Below are 27367 nucleotides of genomic sequence, written 5' to 3' on the forward strand. Positions count from 1 at the left end.
AGGTACGGTTTTGAGGTGGTTTTGTGCAGAACTTAGAAGTGGAGTTCTTGGTGTCTCGAGTGAGCACCCTCCTACCGTATGAGGTTGGCACATGTATTGTAAAGGCTGCCTATGCCTTGGTTGTAAATTATTCTAAGTATAGACTTGAAGTTTTGCCAAGTATACTTGATGATGTATTATTGAAGAACTGTTATAATATATTATTGTTGGGCAGACTGTTCGGGAGTTGCCCCTCCCTTTATACTTGTTTGCAATTGTTGATGTTCTTGGTTAATTGCATATGGATAATGAATGAGTATGGTCTTCATTAAGTATAAAGGATAAATGCATTTTACTTGGTTGCGAAACACAAACTAAGTAAGGACAAGTGAATTAGGCATAGTCCATGTGCACGAGTATTGGTAAAAAGAAAGTGTTCGGTGGTGCCGCACCTCGCCGGCACGGTTGAAAGACCACCGTAGGCTTGGGGGTGTGACAGGGTGGGTCGAGTCTGTAACTGTTGGAAGCATTAATAAAGAGAGGTTATATCATATTTTTGTGTATCTTTTCCTGTTTTATGTATTATAGGGTATGAATTGCAAGTTTATTGTTTATTTATTGCTTGAACTCATATGAATGTGACGCATAAATAAATATAACATAAGGCATCCATTTACGCGAAGATAACTAACTGGTTAGTAAGATCTCGGGTGTCACTTAAGAGAATAGTGTAGAGCGCTGCTCCAACAACGCGAAAGCCCCACAACCCCTGGTTAGGGCTACGCGAAGGTGAATATATCATGTTACGAAGGCCAGGAAAGTGCACAAAGCAACCTGCGTGTAAGGATTAGCAGTTGGATGAAATCAATCCCTCGGACATATCAAGGGTGTGGAAACCTGGTTCCGACACCCCTCCATACTACTTCGGGGGAGACCTCAATCCACGCACCACGGACTGGAGACCTCAGTAGCACAGGGATTTGTTTGGCTAATTAACTCTGAACCTGGGTCAGGCCCCAATAAGCGAAGATTAGTCATGCCAAAAAACTAGCATTCCAGAGACTCCTCAAACTTGAGAGGGTGGACATCAGTTTCCTTCAAGAAACCCTTAGACATATTGACTAGATTATCCCTTCTGTAGAAGCCCTAGTATCTGGATGGATTTTTTATGCATTAGATGTTTGTGGACGATCTAGTGGTATTGTTTTTTGTTACAATCCCAGGGTAGTCAAGTTGCTTAATATTTGGGGAGGTGATGGCTTAATTGGGGCTGACATATTTTCCTGAGATCTTGGGAAGGATTTGAGATTGATTAATTTTTATGGTCCCTGTATTAACCAGGTTGCATATTGGGAAAAAAATCTCAATTCTTCTTATATGCAAGTCGACAACATCATCTTGGGGAGAGATCTCAATTTCTCCATTGGACATGCGGAATCTTGGGGACACAATGCACAAGTTGATCCAAATTTTGATTCCATTAGCCTCCTATTGGAAGATCACCATGTCATCGATATCCCTATGGCTCGGTCACACCCTAGTTGGTGAAACAGAATAATTGGAGACACTTTTCTTGCAAGAAGGCTGGATCGTTTCCTCATAAAATAAGATCTTCTTGGAAGTATTTCCTTGTACAGGAAATGGGTTGGATTGGGAGGATTATCAAACCACTCTCCTATCTACCTTGATATTGCATGCGTAGATCAAAAGCCAAAAGCCCCATTTAAGTTTATTTCGACCAGGTTCAAGGATGAGGAATACACCAAAATGGTCTCTTATTATTGGAAATCTCTTCCACCCACTCTCGATCAGTCTCACACTGAATGTTTTGCTAAAAATATTCTCTGCCTTAAGCGAAAAACAATTGAATGGGCCGGAGTAAAAAGAGCAAGGGAAGATCTCATTATCAACAATATTGAACATGAGCTAGCTAATTTGGTAGAAGTGGATGGAAGGGGATTTGATTATGTTGAAGCTAAAGAATGCCTCACCAACCTTGAAGCAGAGAGAACCAGAATTCTTAAGGACAGAGAAGAAACCTGGAGACTTAGGAGTCGAGCCATATGGTTACAATCTGGGGATGAAAACACTAAGTTTTACCATCAATTTTCAAATGGTCATCGTGCCATCAATATGATTTGGCACTTGGAGAATGATATTGGTCATCGGTTACAATCCTTCAACCAATTGGCCAACCTCAGTACATCACATTTCAGTCAGCTCTTTAAGGCACCTCAGGAAGCTACTCTCGCTAAGATTATCAAAGTAGATGGATTATTCCCTAGATTTTTTGATCAAGAAGCTGCAACAGATCTCATCAAGCCTGTATCTATGGGAGAATCAGGAAGTACTCTTAAATGGTTCAAGAAAGATAAGAGCCCTGGGCCAGATAGTTGGCCGATTGAATTTTATCTAGCCTTCTTTGAATTGATAGGGAATGATCTGCTTTGAGTCTTTGAAGAATGTTGGGTCAATGGCCATATGTATGATGCTTTTAATTCTACCTTCATTACCCTTATCCCCAAATCTGACTCCCCTTAGACCTTCATGAACTTTAGGCCTATTTCTCTCTACAATTTCATATACACTATCATCTTCAAAATCATTGCAAACCACTTAAAGCCTATTTTATCTCACCAAATCTCTTCAAAAGAGTTTGCCTTCCTTAATCATCATCAGATCCATGAAGCTATTGGAACTACACAGTGCGTTCTTCATTCTATCAAGATCAAGAGGCTAAAATGTATGATCCTCAAGATTGACTTAGCAAAGGCATTTGATTGAACTAGATGGCTATATTTGAGAATGCTCTTGACTCATCTAGGTTTCCCTATAGCCTTTATTAACTAGATCATGTGATGCATTTCTGATGTCTCTTATAGTGTTCTTATCAATGGTTTTGCCTCTCCATTTTTTCATGCTGAGTGAGCTCTTGGACAAGGTTGTTGACTCTCTCCCCATCCTTTTCTATTGATCATGGAAGGTTTGAGTCAACTCATCTCTGAGGAAAGAAGACTAAGCATAATATAGGGGATTAAAATTACTAATAGATGAACCATATCTCACCTGCTCTTTTTTGATGATGTCCTAGTTTTCCTTAATAGATATATTGACGACTCATATGTATTTTTTTTGTCCTCAAGTCCTTCTACCTTGCTACTGGAATGGATTGAAATCAATAAAAATTGACTCTGACTGTTGTTGGATGCTCCCAATATGAATTATACTTTGCCCATTAGGTATTTCCCTTCCCTATTCTCCCCTTTGAAGATGTTCTCAAATACCTTGGATTTCGATTCAATCCTATTCACTACAAAATAGCTGATTGGATATGGCTAGTGGCTAATATTGAAAGGAGACTGAATATCTGGCACCATAGATGGCTATCTACAATTAGACACCTCACTCTTATTACACTTGTTCTGGAAGTAACATCAGTGTACTGGATGTCCTTGGCTTGGATTCCAAGGGGCATTTTGTCTAGAATACAACAGTGGTGTTGTAGATTCTTATGGAGGGGGAAACAAGGACATACTTATGCTTGGGTCAGATGGGATCACATCGCCCTTCCTAAGAAACAAGGATGATGGGGCATGAAAAACCTTGATTCCTTTCCAAAAGCACTAGTTGCCAAGATGGGATGGAAAGTTCTCACTACAAAGAAATTATGGACAAAGGTAGTCATACATAAAAATATCAGTCCACTCCACCTCCTTGATTGGATCTGGTGCCCTTCATGGAACAGATCTAACATATCAACTATCTCACAAGCTATTTTGAACTCTATATCTTACATTCGTGATGGACTGGCATGGAGGATTGGAACTAGAAGCTTGGTCTGCATTGGTATGGATCCTTGGTCTGCATGTGGGAGCACATTTCATCTTTCCCCAAAGCTCATACTTTTTCTCTCAAACTTAGGTATCTCTCAGCTTGCCCACATTCTTGATCAAGACAACTCCACTATATTCTCTCAGACCTGGAAATCTATTGATCAATTAAGAATTCTAGATAACTGCATAATGAATGGCACTCCTACACTAACGCTCTCTTGGAATCACATGTTCGGATAAGAGATGATGAGGATGAGCTCATTTGGGTACATGCACAACATGGTTCCTATTCTCCAAAGGAAGGTTATCTCATAATTTTCTCTGATCATAAGCCCATTGTTATTGACTCGTGGGGGCGCGCACTCTGGAAGTTGAAGGCTCCTCCAAGAGAAAAGTTATTCATGTGATGTATCCTTCGTAATAAATCTCCCACCAGGGATAACTTACATAGGTGCTCATTCCAAGGACCAACCTGGTGCATCCTCTATCAACGGGATGCAGAATCAAGTGAACATCTATTTCTTCATTTCTCTATCACCACATCTTTCTAGAATCAAGTTCTTTCCAAATTATACTTATCCAACAAATGGCAAGGTACAAACATATTGGAGGCTTGGCAATCATGGTGGTATGTCCTGCTTCCCATCAAAATCAGGAACCGCCCCCTCTTGATCCATTGGTGCATATGGTTGCATAGGAACAAGCTCATATTCAAGGGCATCACTCCTCAATGGATACAAGCTTTAGCTCATCATATCTAAATTTATATCAATATTCCGAAGGATGATCGCCCACATCCACCCCACACTATTATTGTAGAAACTATTGATAGAAAATTATCATGGGCATATTTTGATGGATCAACTTAGCAGAATGGTTGTGGAGGAGAAGTGCTCCTTCATCTCATTGACAATCATTTTTTCAAAATACAGATGGGTCTGGGAGAAGGAACAAACAATTATGTTGAGCTTATTACCCTCTGTCATTTGTTACACTTTGCACTTGAGAAGGGATGTAGACACATTAAGGTTTTTGGCGATTCCAAACCCATCATAAATTAGTTTAATCAACAATTTTTTTTGTCACATTCACACTCTCCTAAATATATTGGATGAGGCTTTGCTAATGAAATCACATTTTGACACTATCGCTTGTCATCACATCTACGCAACCAGATTTCTAACAGACTATCCAAGGAGGTTCTGCTCCAGCCTTGGGGGTATTGGATGATCTAGGAGCAGAAAGGGTAGGAATACTACCAATATTTTGACATACCATATGATGATCAACAACATGTTGGGGTAGCCAAGCCCTAATTTTTTTATGATTTTGTGTCTTCACAATGTTTATATTTTTATCACTATACTATATATATATATATATATATATATATATATATATATATATATATATGCAAATTTGTATTTACTCCCATCATGGGTTAGATTTTTTATAGTTTATCACATTGTGGCAATAACCACCCTTTTCTGCATATGCTTCCTGAAGCATCTACAATATGCAATTTTCAACATCCTAATGAAAATTGTGATTTTTCCCTCCGCAAAAAAATTGTGTAGCTACATAATCATATAGAGTTTCACTTATTGTTATTGATGAATTAATACAAAACACTAAATGCTGCTACATTAAGTTAAGACACTTGCCAATATTTCCTTTGAATTACCTTAGAATTAAGAACAAAACAACAAGAGTTTCATCCAAGTATTTCTTATTCATCATTTGCAAAATTCATTACCAAAATTTATTGGGAAGTGAAAATAAAAGGATTAAACCATGATTCAAATTTGAGTGAATCTAATTTATCTCCTAATGAAAATCTCCACTACTTGGCATACATAAAGGTATGACACACTACTTTGGAAAAGGAAAAATGTATAACATCCATGAAATAATGATGGGTATGTTAGATTTTAGAGGTACTAGCAAACATTCCAATCTATTAAACATAAAGTATGATAAAAAAAGATTTTAGGTTAGGTATGCCAAAATCCAACACTACTTTATATAATGTGTAGTTACATAAGCATATACAATTTCACTTATTGTTATTGATGAAAGTTCTAAATCAACAATCTTTGCTTGCTTGTACGCCCATCACCAAGTCTAGGTCACAATGGTCTTGTGACTAACCTTTAGTTTCAATATCCACATGTCACAATGGACCTATTCGTGACATTTCAAATCATGATCCATCTCATTGCAAAGCTAACCCCTCCATCCCTTTAGTTGTCTTGCACAATTTGATATTTTTATCAATACATTGTAATTGCAATATTTTTGAAACCTCCCCACCCCTAACTTGATATATAAGGCTTTAAGAATTGATAGATGATTTGTCACATTGAAAGTTTTGCAATACTATTCTAAACTAATAAAAATAATTACAATTTAGAGGTGATATATTCCATATATATGTCACATTGAAAATTCGGCAATGCAATTTTAAGATATACAAATAAAAATTCATAAAAGCCCTGCAATGTTCATATTTCAAGTCCATATAAAATAAAACATATAATTACACCTAAATATCAGAGTTATACATATTTCATATAATTGTTGTCCAATCTATCTTCAAATATTTTGCCTATTCAGAACATACATTTATTTATCCAATATGATACCATTGTTTTCAATACCATCTTCAAATATTCCAAATGTTTATAATAAACCTTATATCTATTTGTTAGATTTTCACAATATTCACTGTACATATTCAAAAACTTTTGAGAGTTATGTTCATGTTACCATGTTAAAATAGCTATTTTTTAGGATAAATTTAAAAATAATACTAATGATGATGATTTATAAATATTTGATATTTAATTTATGAATTTGTAATAATTACACCATTATGTATAAAAATAAAAAAATATTAAGCAATTCTGGAGAAATGTTCACTTGTAGCTGTTTTCATAAGTTATTAAAAGTGTAATTAAAAAATGTGAGAACTGAATTAATTGTACTGGATAGATCGGATATGTAATGCCAGAACTTCATTCATATTATAATTTATGCCAGTGAAGTGTATATATTGTAGATTCAGTAAAGGAAAATACAAGACAGGCTGAATTTTTAGTTATTTGATTCAATGCTAAATTGTAATTCAGAACCCTAAGCACCAAAATAACAATAGAATTTCGAAAGTTAAACTATTTTCAGAAAACTTGTATCTAAACACTTGGATTTATATCCACAGACAGGCATTGCCCTTTAAAAAAATTTATCAAAAGCTTTGAAGTAATGGAGGTTGTTGATCAACATTTTTCTGTATCTCCATTATTCCCAATGCTTTGAACTATAATCTGAGAAAGACTTCAAAGTTGATGTCAATTTAAGAAGTTGAAGGGTGGAAAATTTTCCTCTCGATTGGTGGCATTGAAAAATGCCACTGGAAGATTATGGGGCAGACATCAATAGATATTGATTATCAATGCCCAAAGGGAAGGAGGAGCTACAATGAGGCAATTGTCAGTAAAGAAAGAAAACAATAAAATGAAATTACAAGACAATTCATGCATAAAAGATAATAAAGATGAAGCCCAGAGACACTTACCAATTCAGTTGTGCTGGAAAATTGTAGTGCAACTAGCTAAGTACAGAACCAATAACAAAAGAGCGTACCTTAAGATCTTGAGATTAAAAAAATGCAATTGAGGAACCATGCTGCTCTTCTTTGTATGAACCCATCCTCGAACATCTTAGAATGCTGGCAAGATCCCATGTTCATTAAAGGCACCTTGGCAAGATCCGATGTTCGTTAAAGTCACCTTGAATTGTAACATGTGTAGTAAAGAGAAACAATTCATAGTGTTAGACAAATGTTATGGCAGTGGTAAGTATAGCAATGCATAACAAATTAAACAGTATCTTGCAAACTCAAAATGTCTCTCATTTAATAAATTCTGCTACATTAGATTGAAATACTTGACAATGTGTCATTTAGCCTTCAAAGCTAGAGGAAAACCTTGAATTTTATCTTAATTATTCCCACTGATTCTTCACCGACCTCATTTGCAGATTACATCTCATTGATCCAATTTTAATTGTGACTAAATGGATAAAAAAAAATTGCTAGACATCTGGTAAATGGTAATATTGAGTATCAATCAGCCATATATAATAAATTATAAATCATCTGCAAATTCTGAATAAATCTGACCAACTGAATGCTGCCAGTATACCTGTCAGTATTTCCTTTAAATTACCTTGGAAGGTAATTTAAGAACAGGCAAAGACAATTTCATCTGATTATTTCTTGTTCATCATTAACCGAATTCATTACCAAAATTTACTGGGGACGTGAAAATGAAAAAATGAAACCATGATTGAAATTTCAACTTAATTTGATTTGATGGCATTGGTAACCTGTATTATCTGGTAAGAAAGGTATTGCAAAACACATTTGGAAAAAAAAATGGCAACATCCATGAAATAGTAGAGATGGGTATGCTTAAATCAGAGGTACCTGCAAACATTCTAATTAGCTGAACGTAGAGTATGAAAAATAATTGTGTAATGCAAGCCAAAATATGGCAAGAATCCAGCGGGAACCAGATGGAGGAGTCGCAACAACTCCAAAAACCATCAAAGTTTCATAGAAAAATACAGGCACGGGATAAGAATGACTGGTCTCTCCAACAGCGCAATAATAGATGTCAGTAATCATAGGCAAGATATAATGACCAGATAGAGCCAATGAGCGTGAACAATTTTGACTAACATTCAAGATGTGTTTGGCAACATATGGCAATCATGACAGTTTCATGAGAGCAGAGGAATACAGAATATAATGGCTCATCAGTTAAACAGCCCAATAACATAACTGGAGGCAAGAGATGATCACTGGATACAAGAAGCAGAAACAATTTCCACAAAAAATCAAGATTTGTTTGGAGACAGAGGACAAAGATTATTGCTGAGGCCAGCAGTTCCATGAGAGCGAAGGTTTAAAATCCATGGACATGACCTCGCAACAGGGATGCAACACAAGATGTCAGTATTGCCTGTCCTGGCAGGACATGAGAGGCTCTCAATTTATTGTCTGCTTATTGAAGGATTTAGTCAGTTCAGTGCAGGCAATATTTTTTAAGGATAGAATTGTAGCCACATGAATCAGAGTAGTACTTATGTATGTGATTAGTTACACTGATTAATATCAATATCCTATCAGAATTCACACGTGACAAGAATTGCATGATGGGATAGTGTACCATATTACAAAAATAAAATATACAAGAGATAAAAATATAGATATAAGTTCCTTACAGCTAATGAACAAAATAAATAATTCAAGCATTACCTGCAACATTGAGCATCCCCTCATCATCATTCCAGGTGTAGAAGCATGGAGGCCTTTTTATAGTTGTGAATCAGATGCTTGCTAACAGCTATAACGTATCATTTTTGTAACCGTCTTTGAAGCTCCAAAGACTTGCTAAAACCACTTTAAAGCTTATCACGCAACTGAAGAAATGGATCATTGTCTCACAAAGCTGTTGCGACATTGTTCCATCAGGGTCCACAATAGATAAAATACACACTTCATGCTAGAGTACAGAACTATAGAGCGCCTGCAAAAGACCTTTGCAAGCAGAAAATAAAACATCTAATTACTACCTTGAGTTGAACATCCGCTCTGATTCCATGAATCTGGACAAATACTTAGCGGATGTGAGCATGAAACTTGCTGAAAGCCCCTCTATACACAATTCATGCAATTAGTACAAACTAAGAAATTATAATATATTACAAAGAAGAAATTGGAATGTACTACATGAAAATCCAACAGAACTATAGAGTGCCTGCAAAAGAGCTTTGTAAACAAAAAAAAAAACATCTAATTAGTACCTTCAGTTGAACATCCATCCTGATTCCATGAATTTTGACAGATACTTCTTAGCGGATGTGCATATGAAACATGTTGAAAGCCCCTTTTGCATCTTTAGTCTTAGTCTTCTTTGAGGCATCAGGAGCCCCAAAAACTTGCCAAAACTGAGTGTTTCATCTGCTGCAGCTGATGCAACTGTGTACCCATCAGGACTCTGAAGAAGTAAAACAATGGTAAGGGTCGTTAGGACAAATTTAAAGGGAAAACATGGATTGCATGCATAAGTACTCATAAAAAGCATGAATTTTCATACCTGTGCCATATGAAGAACTCTAGCAGTATGCCCTGTAAGTTCAGTAATTTTCACCATGGATGGGTATTTCCATAAGGTTAACTGGTTCTGATTTAGCCCATGCGAACTCAATAACTCACGCTCATGTCTATTCCACAACAATGAACAGACCTGGGAATGGGTGTCGACGGTATTCAGGCAGGCACCTGTTTGAGTGTTCCAAAACTTTATAGAACCGTCTGAAGTCCCTCCACCAGATGCCAAAAGATTGTTCTGGAAGGGGCACCATGCCAAGGCCTTGACTGCTGCACAATGTTCATCTAATTGGTGGAAGTATTGAGAGGACGGATTATGGGATGCCATGCTCTTGTCCCAAATGTAGAGTAGATTGTCATTTCCCCCACTTGCAAGTTGTTGGCCAGAAGGAGACCATTTCAATCCACAAACCTCCTGGGTATGTCCTCTGTATGTTTGAACAATGTGGTCACGGATGCGAACATCATGATTGATTATAATCCCATCCAGCCCTCCTGTGGTGAGAATAGGACCATTCCAAGAAAGTGCACCAACACGGTCATGATGACCTTTCAAGGCTCTTAGCTGCAATTGTATCATGTCAAATTTAGAGATTGCCATTATATTAGAATGAGAAAACCTTGGAAGAGATAAACAGGTTTTATTTACCTTTTTATCAGATTGCGAATCCCATAACTGTACAACAGAATTATTCAACCCAACGGCAATTTGGCTCCCATCGGGTGCCCAACTAACGCTGGTAACGGGACCCTCTTCTTCATCTGCAATCAGAAGCTCAGATATAGAGCTATTAGAAGCATCCCACAAGTATACAGTGTTGTCCAGGGCTATGGACAAAACATTGTGTTGTAGGGAAAAGTATCTGACTCGGATGACCCTATCCCACTCTAAGGGTGATAGTTCCTTAGCAACAACTGTAAAACAAACTACTTAAGGTTTACTTCTTTGTGAAAGCAAAAGAGAATGGAGAAATGCACTAACCGTTGCCTTGCGCTTAATGTCGAATCCAAACTCTTCTCTTTGGCCACTTGCTCCTAGCTCCTTGTTCTTTTGCTTGCCCAGCTACAATGAGATCCTACAAAATAACAAAGAAGGAAACTACAAGAGGCATGCAATCATAACTGGTTCATGCATTAGTGTAAACCAAACATGCAATCATCACAATATATTATTGAAACAAGAGCACATAGAAGAACCTCAATAGCTTTTATTAATGAAGAAGTAAAGGTTCTGGGAGTATTACAACCATTGAAGGCTCCAACCCAGCAACACCTCCCAGCAGAAAGAATTTCTCCTCTTCACCTCTCTCAAACAATCACCCAATAGCTCAATAGTGAAACCAATAGCATATCATTACTTTGCACAAAATTCCAGCCTCCTGAGCTCATAGGAGAGAGCTCAATATATAGATGAATTGAGAAAGGATGAGTCAGCTTGCAACTGATGTGTAGCTGCCTTGTGTCCTCTCTCTCTTCAGTTAATCTTTAGTTGATCTTCAGTTCTTGAGTCCACTTGGAGAACCTTGCTTCCACTTGGAGAAACAGAGCCTCTGACTCATCACAAGGCGAAATCCCTGATCCAAGTGTCATTTTTGGAAGATTCCAGAGCAATGACTCATTGTGCCACTTGTCCCCATCAGCGCAGGTGGCCTTTGTTCCACTTGCTTTGCAACGCAGGTACACCATGGAGCAACTGAGTTTCAGCGCAGAAACCTAGTGGAGCACCTGCTTTGATTTCAGGATTGCTTGTTTTTGAGTATTTTCAGGTGGAGAACTGATCTGAGAGCTGTTGGTTTGCTGACCTTGTTCCTCTAGGGGTAGGAACATCATGTTTAGGGAACTTTGGATCCCTTGGATTATTGACAATTCATGCTTGTTGCTGTAAGGCACAAATTTGTCTATAACAGATGCCCCCTAAAGTATGAGGTCGTTTATCGGGTGAAATGCTTTATTGAGAGGATCCGAAGTTCATTCAATCTGCTGAGAAGTGTCCTGTAATAAGATACAATACGATACATTATTTTTCATACATTTTCATGATTTAGCTGAGGTGGGCATTCCCATGCTCAGCTTTATAAATACATTTTGGTACATAGAACAGACGATCGTCTGATTGTAGACTGATAATTCTCTGCTGAAATTATCATCCTTTGAGAAGGATGATCATCTGCTGCAATGATGTACATATCAAATGTCTTTATATCCTGAATATATATCGCAGCTCGGATGGATGAAACTAGATCCGGGGTCTTCAATCTCTTCCGATCTTCACTCGATGTACAAGTCGATCCATGTGAGAATTTCTTGAAGTCGAACATGGAAAGACATCTCTTGATTACCGGCCAATGATGTAAACCGTTAACAAGCGCGAGAGGAATCACCGATAAGGATGATGACCCTCAAGGTACAGCAGTACAACTCTCATGGTGGGAATAAAGGACTTGGCGTCGACCACCATGCAAAATCCTCTGGTCGAAGGTCATTGATGTATACCTGTCGCCGGAAGTGAGAAACTTGCCATTGAGGCATGCAAGCTTCAAAGTACTGAAGGGGTTGTTCCTAGATCAACTCCTTGGATAATGAGCTGATGTCGACAAGGAGCGATCCGTCAAAGGAGGGCCTTAATGAATCCCACATCAGTGACACGGAACGGAGCTAGTGATTGTGATGAGGTGAAAACAAACTGTGATGTATGATTCAGGGTGGCGGTCATGAAGTGGATGAAAGATAATGTATGGCAGTGGATGGGACACGGTTGACTCTTTGCAGAACCACATCTCTTGAACATATAACGACACTGATGTGATGGATTGGTAGCATTACCCCAATTGTGGATGGTGTGGCGAGGACCATGGTTATGAGACCGGTGAATGAAACAACCCAACCCGATGTGATACGGAGGACAAAGTGTCATGTTCAAGAGCGACTTGCTACCATTAATGCTGTGAGGTTCTCCCAATTTTTCCCCAGTCATTGCTGACCAGTACCTCTTTATTTTTGTCAAGCTTGAGGAGGATAACATATGCTTGTTCTATAACCTGCCCTTCGGGCAAGCCCATCGCTATGTTTTAACGAGCCTAGCGATAGGGAAACTCGTTCTCGTCTAAAGACAAGTTTGTCGCTATTTAATCATTTTAACGAGTCTAACGACAAGGAAAACTCGGTCCTTTTCATTTTTAGAGAGTCTGAAAAGGTACGGAAAGTTAACTCCAAAATTCTTTTTTCGTCTTCTAATCCCTTAAGTCCGAAAAAGTATAAAACAATACAGAAGGGATGAATTTTCGATTGCTTTAACGAGCCGAACAAAACAAGCGCTCGATCTTTTTGTGCAATAATCCCTCAGGTCCAAAAAGATTAAAATCTAGAGGAGGGATAGCTTTCCGGTCGCTTTAACGAGCTGGAAGGCCAAAACTCGGCAATCTTTTCATATTTTACGAGTCAGTGAAAAGAGCTTAAAGACGACTCGTCTTTCGAGGAACGAGTGATGAACAGGGCAGCAGCAGATTCCAGGTACGGGTTGGAATATTCCAATCACGGCAGTGTCACAAGGATGGCTTAGTGAAATCACTCTTCGCAGCTGTTCCTCAAAAAGGGTAAACAAACACATGGAGATGAACGATTGGCCAAATGAACGGATGGAGGTGAGACTGCAAGAACACGACCAAGGGCTTTAATATGGCTGTCAAAGGTTACATTTACCAAGGTTATTTACCGGTTCATTTTTTCTGGGTGAGCTTGAACTCTAGGGGAAGATTGCTCACAACTTATGTTTATTTTTTAACGAGCATGAACTATGTGCTAAAACTGCTCGGATCTTGCGTTTATTTTTTAACGAGCATGAACTGTGTGCTAAAACTGCTCGAACATGGGTGCCCCCAGCATAATAATGCAGCCGAGGCATATGCCCCCCTAAACTTTAAGGGGCAGTTCATTTTTTAACGAGGTTGACATCGTAAAGAACTATCCTCTTAACTCCTTATTTCATTTTTTAACGAGGTTGACATGATATAAGAACTATCCTCGTTGCTTTAGATCCATTAAAAATAGAAGGCTTCATATTCCACTGCACCCATTTCCGCCAGATTACTCGGTGGTGGTGGGGAAAAAGTACCCATTAAAGCAGGGCCTTTTAGGAAAATCACTCCGATATTTTGGAGAGGATGATTGCCTCCATGGATCGTTGGAATGTTTCTTGTATTGGATAGCGACACAACTTCTGTCGAAGTTGTCGTCGAACTGCCTGATCGACCTTTTCTCTCGCCATTCAATAACTGTGGATTGCCATAGCTGTTGTTTAATGTTGAAGTCCAAGCATCATCTTGGCGCTTAGAACTTGACAACATCATAACTTGCGATGGGGAAGCATTTCCACTATCAACCAGATTTTGACTTGGATCGGGAAACGGATCAGTTAACACAACCGGGGTTTGTGAATTCTTTATGAATTTTTTAAACTCAGCTTTGTACGGACAGTCTGTTGTCCAGTGATCCTCTTCACATATCCGACACCCCGAAAATGGTTTCCCTTTTCCAGGAGAAGTTCTTCGAGGAGATGACTCTCCTTGTTTCTTCTTCTTCCTTTGGTTTTGATTCTTCTTGCTCTCTGGTTGATTGGTTTCTTTGCCCTTATCTGTCGATACGGCATTTACTTCCGAAGCAAGAACTTCTTCATGCGCATTTTGATTCGAATCTTTACGGGCCTTCTTTTGATTGGCCTTTTTCGGATTCGAGTTTGCCGTGCCAATCACGCCATCTCCGGTATGAGAGTCACTATTTGATTTAGGAGGAGGAGGGATTGAAAACTCTGGTCTAGGGGCATCTGGTATTTTGTCATAGAGCGTGCTGGACTGAGTATATACTAAGTCCAATTATTGCGCACGAGCAATAACCTGCTCTTCTGTTACGACTCCTCCCTTCGCCACATCTTCCGTTATGGCCGGAAGTAACGACTTTATGAACCACTCAGCTAAAAGCTGATCAGGAACGTATGTTTTAACCATTCTTCGTCGACGTCGCCACTCATGTATATGATCTGATATATGAGTTGCGGTTGTCTGTTTGAAGTTAGTCAATATTTCTGTTCCCGTTTCATACCTTATTGGTAATTGAAAGTGGGTTAAGAATGTCGTGGCAAGGGAGCTAAAATTGTCGAACGAAGCTCTTGGCAATTCTATATACCATTTTGCCGTTGGACCTGTCAATGTCCTCTGAAAAAGGCGAAGCCTTATTGAATCATCATTTAGAGTGTTCGACGAACACCACAGATGAAATGTCATCACATGATTCGACGGGTCTTCACCTGGATTTCCATTGAATTTAGGAATGTCGGATGGAAGTTTGTGTGGGATCACTGGCCACCATGGGGCGTAAGCAATTGGATCATTGGTTAACCGATGTAAATCAGGCAACTCTAAAGTCGCCACGAATGGTAACTGTTGATTCAAGTTAGGTGAAGCGTAACCAGGGTACGATGGAATCGCCTGAACAGTTGGTCTTTGCATACCAGCATAATGGAGTTGATGTTGGTATGACTGATACGGTTGATGGACTTGACCACTATAAAGTGGTTGATTTTGACCATTTTGGATATATGGTTGTCCAGTATTTGCAAAGATTTGCTGTTCAGCACCTTGGTACACTTGCTGGAATTGTGGTTGTTGGTATTGCACTATCCACGGTTGCGATACCATGGGTTGTTGTGCTACACTAACCATTGGACCAAGATGTGGGGTACTTGTACCCGATTGTACTTGTGTTGCCCCACCAGTAGGCGATTGTGGTTGGGTCGCAGGGTCAAGGGGCTGTTGCATGAGAACCTGAGAAATCTGAGGTTGACATACAACAGGCATCGTTTGAACTTGCGACATGGTTACAATAGCCGGTGTAGTTGGGATGTTCGTCACAGGTACACACTGTTGCATAGAATATACAACTCTTGGTGGCTGGGATAGCATAGGTACCCAACTACTCGTTGCAATTCCACCATAACTTGAGTAAGGTTGAGAACTCCGTATGGGTACCCTCCCGGAGGGGGTAATGAAAAGGCATACTGCCCCCCATACGGTGGTAATCCAGAACTTAAAGCAATTGATTGTCCTGGAGGACTGGATGGCCTAAATTGATTCCCAAAAGGGTCAATTTGATGAGTCTCACCATAAGAGTTACCAGACATTACTCCGGAACAGACAGGAACAGACCATACTGTCGAGATAGTCCCTTGGTGGACTCTTTCTAGCGGTTGAGAGCTAGTTGGGACAGATGGTATGCCGGCGAACATTGTTGGATTCGCAGCAGGTAATTCTGCTGTCGCCGTGTCATTTGACACAGTCCTAGATGTCGACGGTTGTTCAGACATTTTGAGTCTATCCAATTGATTGCCTAGTGATTCTACAGGAACTTCCACTGGTGATAGACAAACTTTTGTTGTAGCAGGAAATAGAGTGACCTCTACTCCAAAATGAATTGGAGTGGATACTTGCGGTTCCTCTATAATTTCCTCTATCGCAATCAGACCAGGTGGAAGAGGAAGACCGTCAGGTCCGTAAAAGATTTCCGGTGCCGAAGAAGGGGTTGTATCAACAACGACAGATGTTTGAGGAACAAAACTCTCTGGACCAGTTACAGATGGAACTGGTTTAGTTATACAAGTATTTGCCCCTAGACTAGGGTCAGTATTACTGTCCTTCTGTGGCGGTTGAACTTCTTCTATAGAGGCAGGATTTCCGGAAATGTTTGGAGTAACCAGAATCTCAGATGTTGTCGGAACACTTGTTCTAACTTTTAAAGGAGATTTTGAACTGGTTCGACGAGCTCGCTTTGTCCGGATTGTTTTCGATTCCGGAGACAAAGATGGTTGACTCGCAAGCCTCCGAGAACGACGGATATTCAATTGACTTTCTTCCACGATTGTGGATTACTCGATCAACTAAAATATAAAGGGGGAAATTTGTGTTTCCGATTTGAATGAATTTTATTAGACGCTTTTAAACATAACTTTGCTTTTTCATGTTTTAAGAGTCGAGAAAAAGCTAAAGATGACTCTAGTCTCCTTCGATGTATTAACGAGCCCGAAGTGACAAATGCTCGGTTGGACCTTTTCAGTTATAGAGTTTGAAAAAGGCCAAAAGAAACTGCTCTGGAGATCTAGGCAGAGGGTGTGCCAAACCTTTCGCAAAACCACAGAATACGTTTTACGGTACGGGTGGTCGATCTTCGTGAATGCTGTGTTCACTGCATCGCGATCAGTAGGGCGGTCGACACGGCTTCCTAAGGATAAAGGATAAATTCCTATAGGGGTCTCCCAATATATACGCGACGGTACGTGGGAGCACAAGTCCGTATTAGTGCCACCGACTCTCAGGAGGAATCACCCACCTTCGTAGAGATCGACAGTCACTATGTTTAACGACGCCGGAACACGTCTCTACCTAGACCTCTATGTGTTTGCGTTATGTTTCAAATGCATTGTTAGGTTCATTCAGTATATTTTAAGTTGATCTTTTTTAAAGTTTGCCTTTCGAGGTTCACCACGAGATGTATATGAACAATTCCTAAATGCAGCCTAAGATGAGAAGCAAGCTTTTTCAAATCTTTTTGACTGATGAAAATCTTAACTACTAAGGGAGAAGAAAGGCAAATCTTTTCACACAGTTCATACAGCACAAACTAATGCACTTTCTCCTAAATCATCATGCAAACTTTTTCAAATTCAAAATGCACAATGCATGTATTTTCTTTTCCCTTTCTTAATGTGGATGGGTTACAAAAAGAAAGTTGTTATATAACTTTGATTTCGATTTAAAGCGAAAGTAAACAAGCCTGTCCAAAATCAAAAGACACCTTAAGATTCACTTGCTTAATCACTGGAAATGCATGAAATCAAACCATAATGACGAAAGTAAATGACTAATCAGCTATGGACAACAAACAAGCTAACTCTTTAGACCAGCAAAATGCCTAACACAGGTTCAGATCTAAGAGGCCAAAAGCAAGACTAGTTTACTTTCGTTATGGGAAATTGTAAATGATGTAAGAAATACAAAAGAACAAGTACAATTTCGTTATATAACAGAGGCGGAATGATGGCAAGTAAGGTTGGTTTCAGAACAGGTACAAGACTGGTAACTGGCTGCCAAATCTATAGTGAAAACAGGCAAGAAAAAGGGAGGAAACCCCAACTGCCCTAGGCAAAATTGGGCCAACGCAGGTGCTGCACAGCCAGTCTGGCTCTCAGTGCAGGTAGCCCCTTCGGGACCTGCGTTGCAAAGCAGGTAGCCTGTGTACTACCTGCTTTGGAAAACGAAAGTTGCGTTTTCTCAGTTTCCGGGTCACAATTTTCTCAAAAATGCACAGTTTTTGCTCAAATCAGAAGCAATCAGTCAAGCACACTCAAAGGGATGATTAGGAAGGTGAAAAGCTATCACTAAGAGCTTACAAGGATCCTTGTAGATCAGCTCTTCAAATCATGAACTTGCTCAGAAATGAGCTAGAGTAGCTGCCCTCTACTTCGCTTTTGATATAGTCAAAAGCTTTTCGATTTGGTACTCTTTTGTTCAGGAAATGAATAGCAAAATACTACAAACACAATCAAACGGATACGATCCCCAGCGGAGTCGCCAGTTTGTTGTAGGGAAAAGTATCCGACTCGGATGACCCTATCCCACTCTAAGGGTGATAGTTCCTTAGCAACAACTGTAAAACAAACTACTTAAGGTTTACTTCCTTGTGAAAGCAAAAGAGAATGGAGAAATGCACTAACCGTTGCCTTGCGCTTAATGTCGAATCCAAACTCTTCTCTTTGGCCGCTTGCTCCTAGCTCCTTGTTCTTTTGCTTGCCCAGCTACAATGAGATCCTGCAAAATAACAAAGAAGGAAACTACAAGAGGCATGCAATCATAACTGGTTCATGGATTAGTGTAAACCAAACATGCAATCATCACAATATATTATTGAAACAAGAGCACATAGAAGAACCTCAATAGCTTTTATTAATGAAGAAGTAAAGGTTTTGGGAGTATTACAACCATTGAAGGCTCCAACCCAGCAACACCGCCCAGCAGAAAGAATTTCTCCTCTTCACCTCTCTCAAACAATCACCCAATAGCTCAATAGTGAAACCAACAGCATATCATTACTTTGCACAAAATTCCAGCCTCCTGAGCTCATAGGAGAGAGCTCAATATATAGATGAATTGAGAAAGGATGAGTCAGCTTGCAACTGATGTGTAGCTGCCTTGTGTCCTCTCTCTCTTCAGTTAATCTTTAGTTGATCTTCAGTTCTTGAGTCCACTTGGAGAACCTTGCTTCCACTTGGAGAAACAGAGCCTCTGACTCATCACAAGGCGAAATCCCTGATCCAAGTGTCATTTTTGGAAGATTCCAGAGCAATGACTCATTGTGCCACTTGTCCCATCTCACTCAGCGCAGGTGGCCTTTGTTCCACTTGCTTTGCAACGCAAGTACACCATGGAGCAACTGAGTTTCAGCGCAGAAACCTAGTGGAGCACCTGCTTTGATTTCAGGATTGCTTGTTTTTGAGTATTTTCAGGTGGAGAACTGATCTGAGAGCTGTTGGTTTGCTGACCTTGTTCCTCTAGGGGTAGGAACATCATGTTTAGGGAACTTTGGATCCCTTGGATTATTGACAATTCATGCTTGTTGCTGTAAGGCACAAATTTGTCTATAACACATTGGTGGAACTCCAATCCAATAGATTCAAGTAATAATCATTCAGAAGGTCCGGCGCATCCAGGGTTCTATCTTCAGACTGCAATCAACATGGATAAGTTAAATTACTAGGTGAAGGAAGAAAGACAAAGGACAATGGTCCTCAGATAGGCATATCCAGTGTACTAATAACAAAAACCCCAAATACAATGTAGTTTATCTGGTGTCAGAAGAGTATATCAATGCTTTTAAAAAACGAAATGGGATCATGGCTCGGTTTGTGAAGAAATACTATGTAGTTCTAACACCATTATGTTAATAACTTTTTTTTAAGAAATTGGAATGGGTGTGGTAGCGAATTCAGCGTAGCAAATGAAAAAGAAAAGGAAAAATCTGTGTAAAACATTCCTCAAGATGGGATAATGTTGCAATGACAAATACGATCAAGGGCTTTGATTCAATAACGAGTAAACATCAATAGAATTCAGGATCTGATTATGGAATGTCTAGCGAAAATGACTATAATTTTTTTTATGAAATCCAGGCCTTACCTGAGGAATATATCTGCGTGCTCTTCTAGAAATAGGGAGATTAGCCAACACATTTTCTTGTGAAGCTTGGGAAACAGTCGATGATTTTCCATTGAAAGAAAGAATTCTGCAATTGTTGTCAGCAGCACCGGCATTCTTCAATAAAGTGGCTGCCATCTCCTTCTTGTATGCTTTTTTGGAAGGGGAGGGGGAAGGGGAGAGGGCATGGATATCGTCATTGTCCTTTTGCTTTTGCGTGACCATGAATCTAGCTACGTCCAAATCGATGGATCCTCTTGCCGGAATAAATCTATCGCTCTGTGATAGCAAAAACAATAAAACCAAATCCTGATTCAGACTTCCAACTGAATCAGGATAACCTGTTGCCCCCTAGCCACATTTCACTGTAATAAACCTAATTGGGGGAATGGCATGTTTGCAGCATAGAAATTATCTGTTAAAAAAAGGAGAGAATGCATACGCTGTGTTTATTCATTGAAGCACCCTGTTTCTGCAGAGGACGGAGACATCGCTTCTCTGTGGAATGCCTGTTGGAATTCATTGAACTGCAAGACGATTCCATTACTCCTACTCAAGTAAAATAACCAGACAAAACACAATATATGACAAACAATCAATGTGCCTAAATTTAAACTCGCAAAACAAAAAAAAATCAAAAGTTGCAAAGGAATTTTAATTCTAAAAGCTAGGGTTCCTCAAAGAATGAGGATGTTTGGTTCTGCAAAACGAAAAAAAAAACAGTAGTTCCAAATGAATTCCAATTCTAAAAGCTTCGGTTCCTCAAAGTATGAGGACGTCTGGTTCTCCAAAAAGTTAGCGAGCGAGCCAAGTATCAGAAGCCCCTGGTGTCCTCTTGGCGTTCTCCTTGCCCCAGAGCAAAGCTATCTGCACAATCAGACAAACCAGGTCAATTGATGATGGCAGGAGGATGAGAGAAACTGTGAAGACGCTAAATAGTAACTAGTTTTAGGCCAACGGTCATAAAGCCAAATCAGTTTCTTGTTCGGAGCATTATTTGGGCTTCACAAGCCTCGAAATCCCCAAATTTGACTACATTAATATTTAATAGTAATTTTCTATGGTAATTATCGTTGGAAACCTTAAGGTGTGAGGGTAATATTCCTTTGGAAAAACCTGTTATGTGCCGGATTTGTGCCGGATTTCTTCCTCAAATTTAGCTATGTCAATGTATAAATTCTTTTATTATTATTAAAAAATAAATATTTTTATTATTAATTTAGATTTTTTATTGCCTTAACTTTAAATTTATTGAAAATAATTTTTATATTAAAAGATTGAATTAGGTTGGTATTAGAGTAATATATAAAATTATTTTTTTTTACAATTTTTATAAATCTAAAAAAATAATAACTCAAAACCTAAGGACATGGGATAATACTCTAAGTTTGACCATTAAATCACTATTTTTTTAAAATAATTCATTTTTTCTTAAATATAAATAATGAATTAATCAATATTTACAAATGATTATTCTCATTACATATAAGACCATAATTATGATATATTTTACTATAAAAATAAAATAAAATAATATTTATTTAATTATAATTTATTAAAATCTTATATTAACTTATAATATATTGTGGATATATATAAAGATATAGGATAATGTTTAGGATAATTTTGTTGTGTCCGGATTTCTTCAGAGGCTAGCCATCATGGAAGAACACATTGTGGACTATGGGGCAGATAGCCCTTACCATGTCCAAATATTTTGACCATAGCCAAAATATAACTCCAAAATTTTCCATTCTAAGTCTCAAGGGACACTTGTCAATCTCAAGTCTAATCTAGACGAGAATGTTAATAACCCTATTAAATTTAGGAAAAATATTGAGGTGGTGAGCCCTTTGTTTTATACTGAGACAAATCTCCAAATAGACCATGTAGTACATGCATCATTTTTAAGCTTCGAATACCTTTCTCCACTTCCCCATGAAATTGAATATCGAGATCCTTTGGAGTAGATTACGAAGAAATTCTCCTAGGAGGTCATTCAAAGAGTGGAATCCATGAAATGGAGGAAAAGGTTCATTCCTGCTAAAAAGAAAAAGTTGAAAATGGTGTTAGGGTTGGATGTGTGGATTGAGGAGGTCTTAGACATCTTGGGAAAGACTATAGTGTAGTGTTTCTATGGTAAGATTATCTCGGTAGAATCCCTTAAAATATGGATTGAGGATAATTGGGTTTCTTTAATGGATATGCTTTAGTGGTCCATGTTTTAACTAGAGGATGGGTGTGTTTTCTTCTACATTTAAACTTAGGTGCACATGACCTTTCAGGTAAAATTCAAAGTCGAGGGCCATTAGGTATTGTGGTACAAAGATGAAGCATAGACTTTGACTCCTCAAGGGAACCAATTTTCCACACAAACAATATGGAAGATTTTGTTGGGGCTCCCTCTAGTTTCTTGGTGAAAATAAATCTTGAGTTCAATAGGAAATAAGATGGGCGTGGACTTAGGTTGAGGTGGACCTACAAGATGGTATTAGAGTAATATATAAAATTATTTTTTATTACATTTTTCTTAAATCCAAAAAAATAAATTAATAATGCAAAACCCAAAGGCATTGGATAATACTCTAAGTTTGACCATTAAACCACTATTTTTAAAAAAAATTAATTCAAATTTTCTTAAATATAAATAATAAATTAATCAATATTTACAAATGATTATTCTCATTACATATAAAAACCATAATTATGATATATTTTACTATAAAAATAATATACTTAGGTTGGAAGAAATAGAATATGGGCATGGACTTAGGTTGAGGTGGACCTGCAAGATGGTTTGTTGGAAGAAATAGAATTGGTTTGTGGATGTAACACCCCCAAGATGACCCCTTGTATATGTTTGTAGATACTTTTATTAGGTTGGTGAACTAGGTTGTGTTGATTGTACGTGCCCATGTATTTATATGTGCATATTTGTTTTTTGGGTGTGCCTATGTTTATATGTCTTGAAGCTAGAATGCTTGTGTGATTAAGGCCAAAGAGCTTTTATGTTAAAATGCTAGTGAGCCTAGCTATGAATATATGTAATCACACCCATGTTATAAGAAAATACAGCATGGATGCAAAACACCACATGAAAAGAGTATGGGGGGATATGACTCCATAGTAAGAAAGGTGATGCTGTGGAACTATGACATGTTTCGTAACCCATGTCAATAATATTATATTCCAAAAGTGACTTTATGGAAATAACCAAAAGTTTATAAAAAAAGGGCATCTATAAGCCTATGTCATACCTTGGTTTTCTATCCTAAGTCCAAAAGTGAATGGACAAATAAGGCTATGGCAGTTCCCATGTGGTGAGGGTGAGCTCCTTGGTGACATTTGGAAAAATGACTTCATTCATACATAAGTCATGTTTTCCATGATTGTGGGGTTTCATTCCATAGTTTTGGTCATCATTCAACCATCATCCAAACAACCATTCTCCTTGGTACTTCCCTAGTTTTGTTGAGACTAGTTGAGATATGAGCTTAGATATCCATTGAAGCTTATGACTTGTGTAAACTATTGGAAGTTCCTCATTGGAATTATGAGGGAATTTTCCTTTCTCATCTTGGGAAAGGATGGAGCTTGGAGGGGGAACTTGTTGGGTAAGATTTCCGAGTGTGAGGCTTGGGGGGTTCCTAGAAGATCCTTGAGGGTAGTTGGAACTCCTAGAGTTACAGTTCTTTGAGACTTCCCTGATGGACTATGCTAGAAGCCCAAAAAGTGTAGTGGCATAGCCTAAAGGATTACAGTGATAGAGAAGGGGGTGCCTTACCTTGGGTAGTTTAAGCTAGGGGATGCAGGGATGTAGTTAGGGAGGTTGTTGGAGTTGGTACTTGGCATAGTTCTTGTTTGGTACAAACTATGTGTCCATTGTTGGCTCTAGGTGAGCTTTTTTCCTTTGGTAATCATAGCCCAACTCGGAGGTGGCCCACTACTAAAATATTTACAACAGTGTGGTCTATGGCTAGGTGGAATATCTGAGGTTTGTAGCCACTTAGTCGATATTTACAAAGACAAGTGCTCATGTGTCTTGTGTGATATTTAATTGGTGTAATTATCTTATTAATTATTGTTGTTAACTTATCAACAGGTTGCACTTGATTTATGTGTGCCTAAGTCATTTGCATGATATTGCATATTGTTATACTTGCACATTTATATCATTTATGGGGCATTATTACCTACATCATTTATATTTATGTAGTCGATAGATAATAGATCAAGTATGTAGCTCACAAAAGTTTGATGGTTGGAGGAATCCACATTTATCATTGACAAGTAGTCATTGGGAAGTAGATCCCTTAGTACAATCAATGGCAATTCAACCATATATTTAATTAGTTGACTCAATTGATAATGCATAGGTGTTTGATGAGTGATGAATTCTCATGTCTAGTCGACTAGTTAGTTATCCTCATCATTCATTAGGTTAAGTCAACTTTTGGAGACAAATACTAGAGGAAAGAATTAGTATCATAATGAAAATATTCATATAACATTGTTAATTGAGGTGCCCTATATAGCCAATGGTGGATAGAAGGTTTTGGGTATACCATAATGTGATGTCAAAGTGTCAATTTTAGCATTGAGCCTGCATCAACTAGAGACAAAGCACAAAGGAAATTGTTAGAAACATAGTTGGTTGAAAATGTGTAGAAGCCTAAAATTAACCAAGTTTTAGATTACCAAGATGACCATGGAGAGTTGGAGAAAGAATACGGGCAACTGTATCAACTACCTAGTCAATTTGTCCATTATAGTGATTGGCTAGCATTATGGTGGTAAATTCCATCGACAGTCGACTGATTCAACTACCAATTAAAGTCATATTTATATTGGAATAAAATAGTCTATTAGTCTATTGAATCAGATAATAAATTTTGTAGTCATCTCAATTGATATTTGATTGGTTAGTTGACTCGAATGATGGCCAACTAGTTAGTTAACTCAATCAATGGTTGACTAGTTAGTCGTCCTTACTAATGGTTGACTGGTTAGTTAGCCCAACCAACAATAGATTTGTTAGTTGCTCAACCAATGATTGTCTAGTTCATTAATATAACAAATGGTTTACTAGAATATTACATTGGTTGAGTTTAACATGATGGTTAAATAACTTGACCATTTGGTCAACTCATGTTTGCAGTTTGTAATACCCCTGGCTTAATCCCCAAATTGTAATGTATATATACAAGTGACACTCAAGACGATGAGCCAATACATGATATCTAGGCTAGTGAGTCGGTTTATGTTGAGGCCAAAGTGTCTATGTGTATAAGTGTGTTAGGCCTATGGGCTAATGTATAGATGTGATTTTAAGGCCAGAGTGCCTGTTTGGTTAGCCTAGAGAGCATGTGTGCTAAAAGGCCAATGAGTCTAGTAGATGTAATATGTAAAAATATTGAGATTAATAAAATAACACCATGGTTGTAGACCATGGGATAAGAAAAATATGAAGGGCTAGCACTCCAGAAGAGGGAAAAGTGTGGATGTGAAACTAAGACACGGTTATTAAGCCAAATAACTATTACCAATATAATATTCGTAAAGTAAATTTATGAGATTGTGTTAAAATATTGTTTGGTCATTAACGTTCTTAAATTGCAAGCATAAATTATTGACCAGAGGGTAAAATTTTGAAGTGCAAGTGCACTGTGTATGCTAGAAGCGTATTCTTTCGTTTAGTAAGATGATGGTTATGTTTATTTTGAGATTTTCATTGTTTATCTAGATTTTCATTAGAGTTAGTTTTCTACAAATTAATACTTTGAAAGTTAAGTTGTTGTTAGCATGAATGAGTTAAGCTATTGTTAGATCAATCATTCAAATCGTATCTAATTTATTGTCATCTTTAAAATGCCTTATGTTATTCATCCTAAAATTATGAATCTTATATAAACAACTTGTTGCAATGAAACAGAGTATTAAAATCCAAAAGTTTGTCTATTGAAATATACACAATTCTCAGTTAAAAAAACATGAAAGAAATCTTCAATTATAAACTGGACAGTGATATAAATTCTAGCTCTAAAAAGCATGAAGAGGCTAACTGTAATTAAGAAAAAGAGAATTGGAGAACTATACTAATTGAAAGACTGTAAATATAAATGAAATGTGAAATAATAATGATATAACTAAGTTTATACGAAATAACGAAATCAATGAAGTAATTAAACTAGAATGCAGTGATAACAAAAAGCAATTGAACGAAAGCGATTATAAAGCAACAAAATAAACATAAACTAAAACCTTGACTGTCTGCAGAGGCCCTCCACATCTAGTAGGTATGATTCACAATCACATACGCATGATATCAACAAAGTAACTTCAAATTAATGAAAAATCGAAGGTATGTTTCACAATTTCTTCAGCAATTAACTTAACACTTCCTCCCTTATTTGTTCCAATGGTGTGTTTACATAGTGATTACAATGTAACTTCATGGAGATTCATATGGCTAAATATCAGAATTGAATGGACACCTAATTTCCATGAATTTGATGAAGCATAGTCCATTCCAATCTCTAGTTGCCTCACTAGGCGTTTATTGACACATAGGTGCATTGTTTACTCATGCAACTACAAAATAGGGCTCCAAAAAACCCAAAATATCTCCCAAATGGTAACAAAATTGGGAAAATTCTCATTACAAATTTAATTGGGCCCATTCTGAACAAAACCCATGTTTTTGTTTCTAAGATTCGCTTTCCTTTGCTCACAAAAAGCGTTTGAAGTTGACAGGTCAAAACTGTTATGACTTTCCCTTGATCTTTTCCTGGAGGTTCACATGTGCGATCTGGATGGAATTTCACCAATCAGAATCCATATTGGAGTTTCTAGAAACAATTCCCATGTGTCGTATTTCATTCTAGAGTGGTGCTACTACCTCAACCATGGAGGTAGCAACATAAACTTGACAAATCTGCAACAACTTGAACTTGCTAAACTGTCATTAGTAAAACCATGCAAACGTCTTCTTAATTCATTAAAGATAATGGAAATAATAATAATAAACCATGTAAACGTGTATGTAGAAATTTGGTGTGTTTTATGGAGGAATATGGTTAAAAATGCTAACAATGGATGAATGGAATGATGTAAAAATGGATAGTTCAATTAATGGGATTATG

General features: G+C 37.9%; 1 protein-coding gene and 1 pseudogene across 2 annotated transcripts; one reads left to right on the plus strand and one right to left on the minus strand.

Moving 5' to 3' along the window:
• Positions 1–1746: 1746 nt before the first annotated feature.
• On the plus strand, positions 1747–2430 carry LOC149165701 (uncharacterized). Its single transcript, XM_089429908.1, has one exon. It carries the CDS (start codon positions 1747–1749, stop codon positions 2428–2430), a length of 684 nt encoding a protein of 227 aa, XP_089286034.1.
• A 7273-nt stretch (positions 2431–9703) lies between these two features.
• LOC149165702 (cell division cycle 20.2, cofactor of APC complex-like) lies at positions 9704–20833 on the minus strand (annotated as a pseudogene). The gene is made up of 6 exons (XR_016260345.1): positions 20668–20833; positions 20208–20504; positions 19677–19756; positions 10640–10853; positions 9977–10555; positions 9704–9877 (listed from the first exon to the last, which is right to left on the minus strand). The product of XR_016260345.1 is annotated as a cell division cycle 20.2, cofactor of APC complex-like (transcript).
• Between the last annotated feature and the right edge of the window lie 6534 nt (positions 20834–27367).

Source organism: Pinus tabuliformis, chromosome 5_1, assembly GCF_031772625.1.
Source record: "Pinus tabuliformis cultivar Carrire ecotype Pingquan chromosome 5_1, CPIR1, whole genome shotgun sequence".
In the NCBI taxonomy this organism is placed as follows: domain Eukaryota; kingdom Viridiplantae; phylum Streptophyta; class Pinopsida; order Pinales; family Pinaceae; genus Pinus; species Pinus tabuliformis.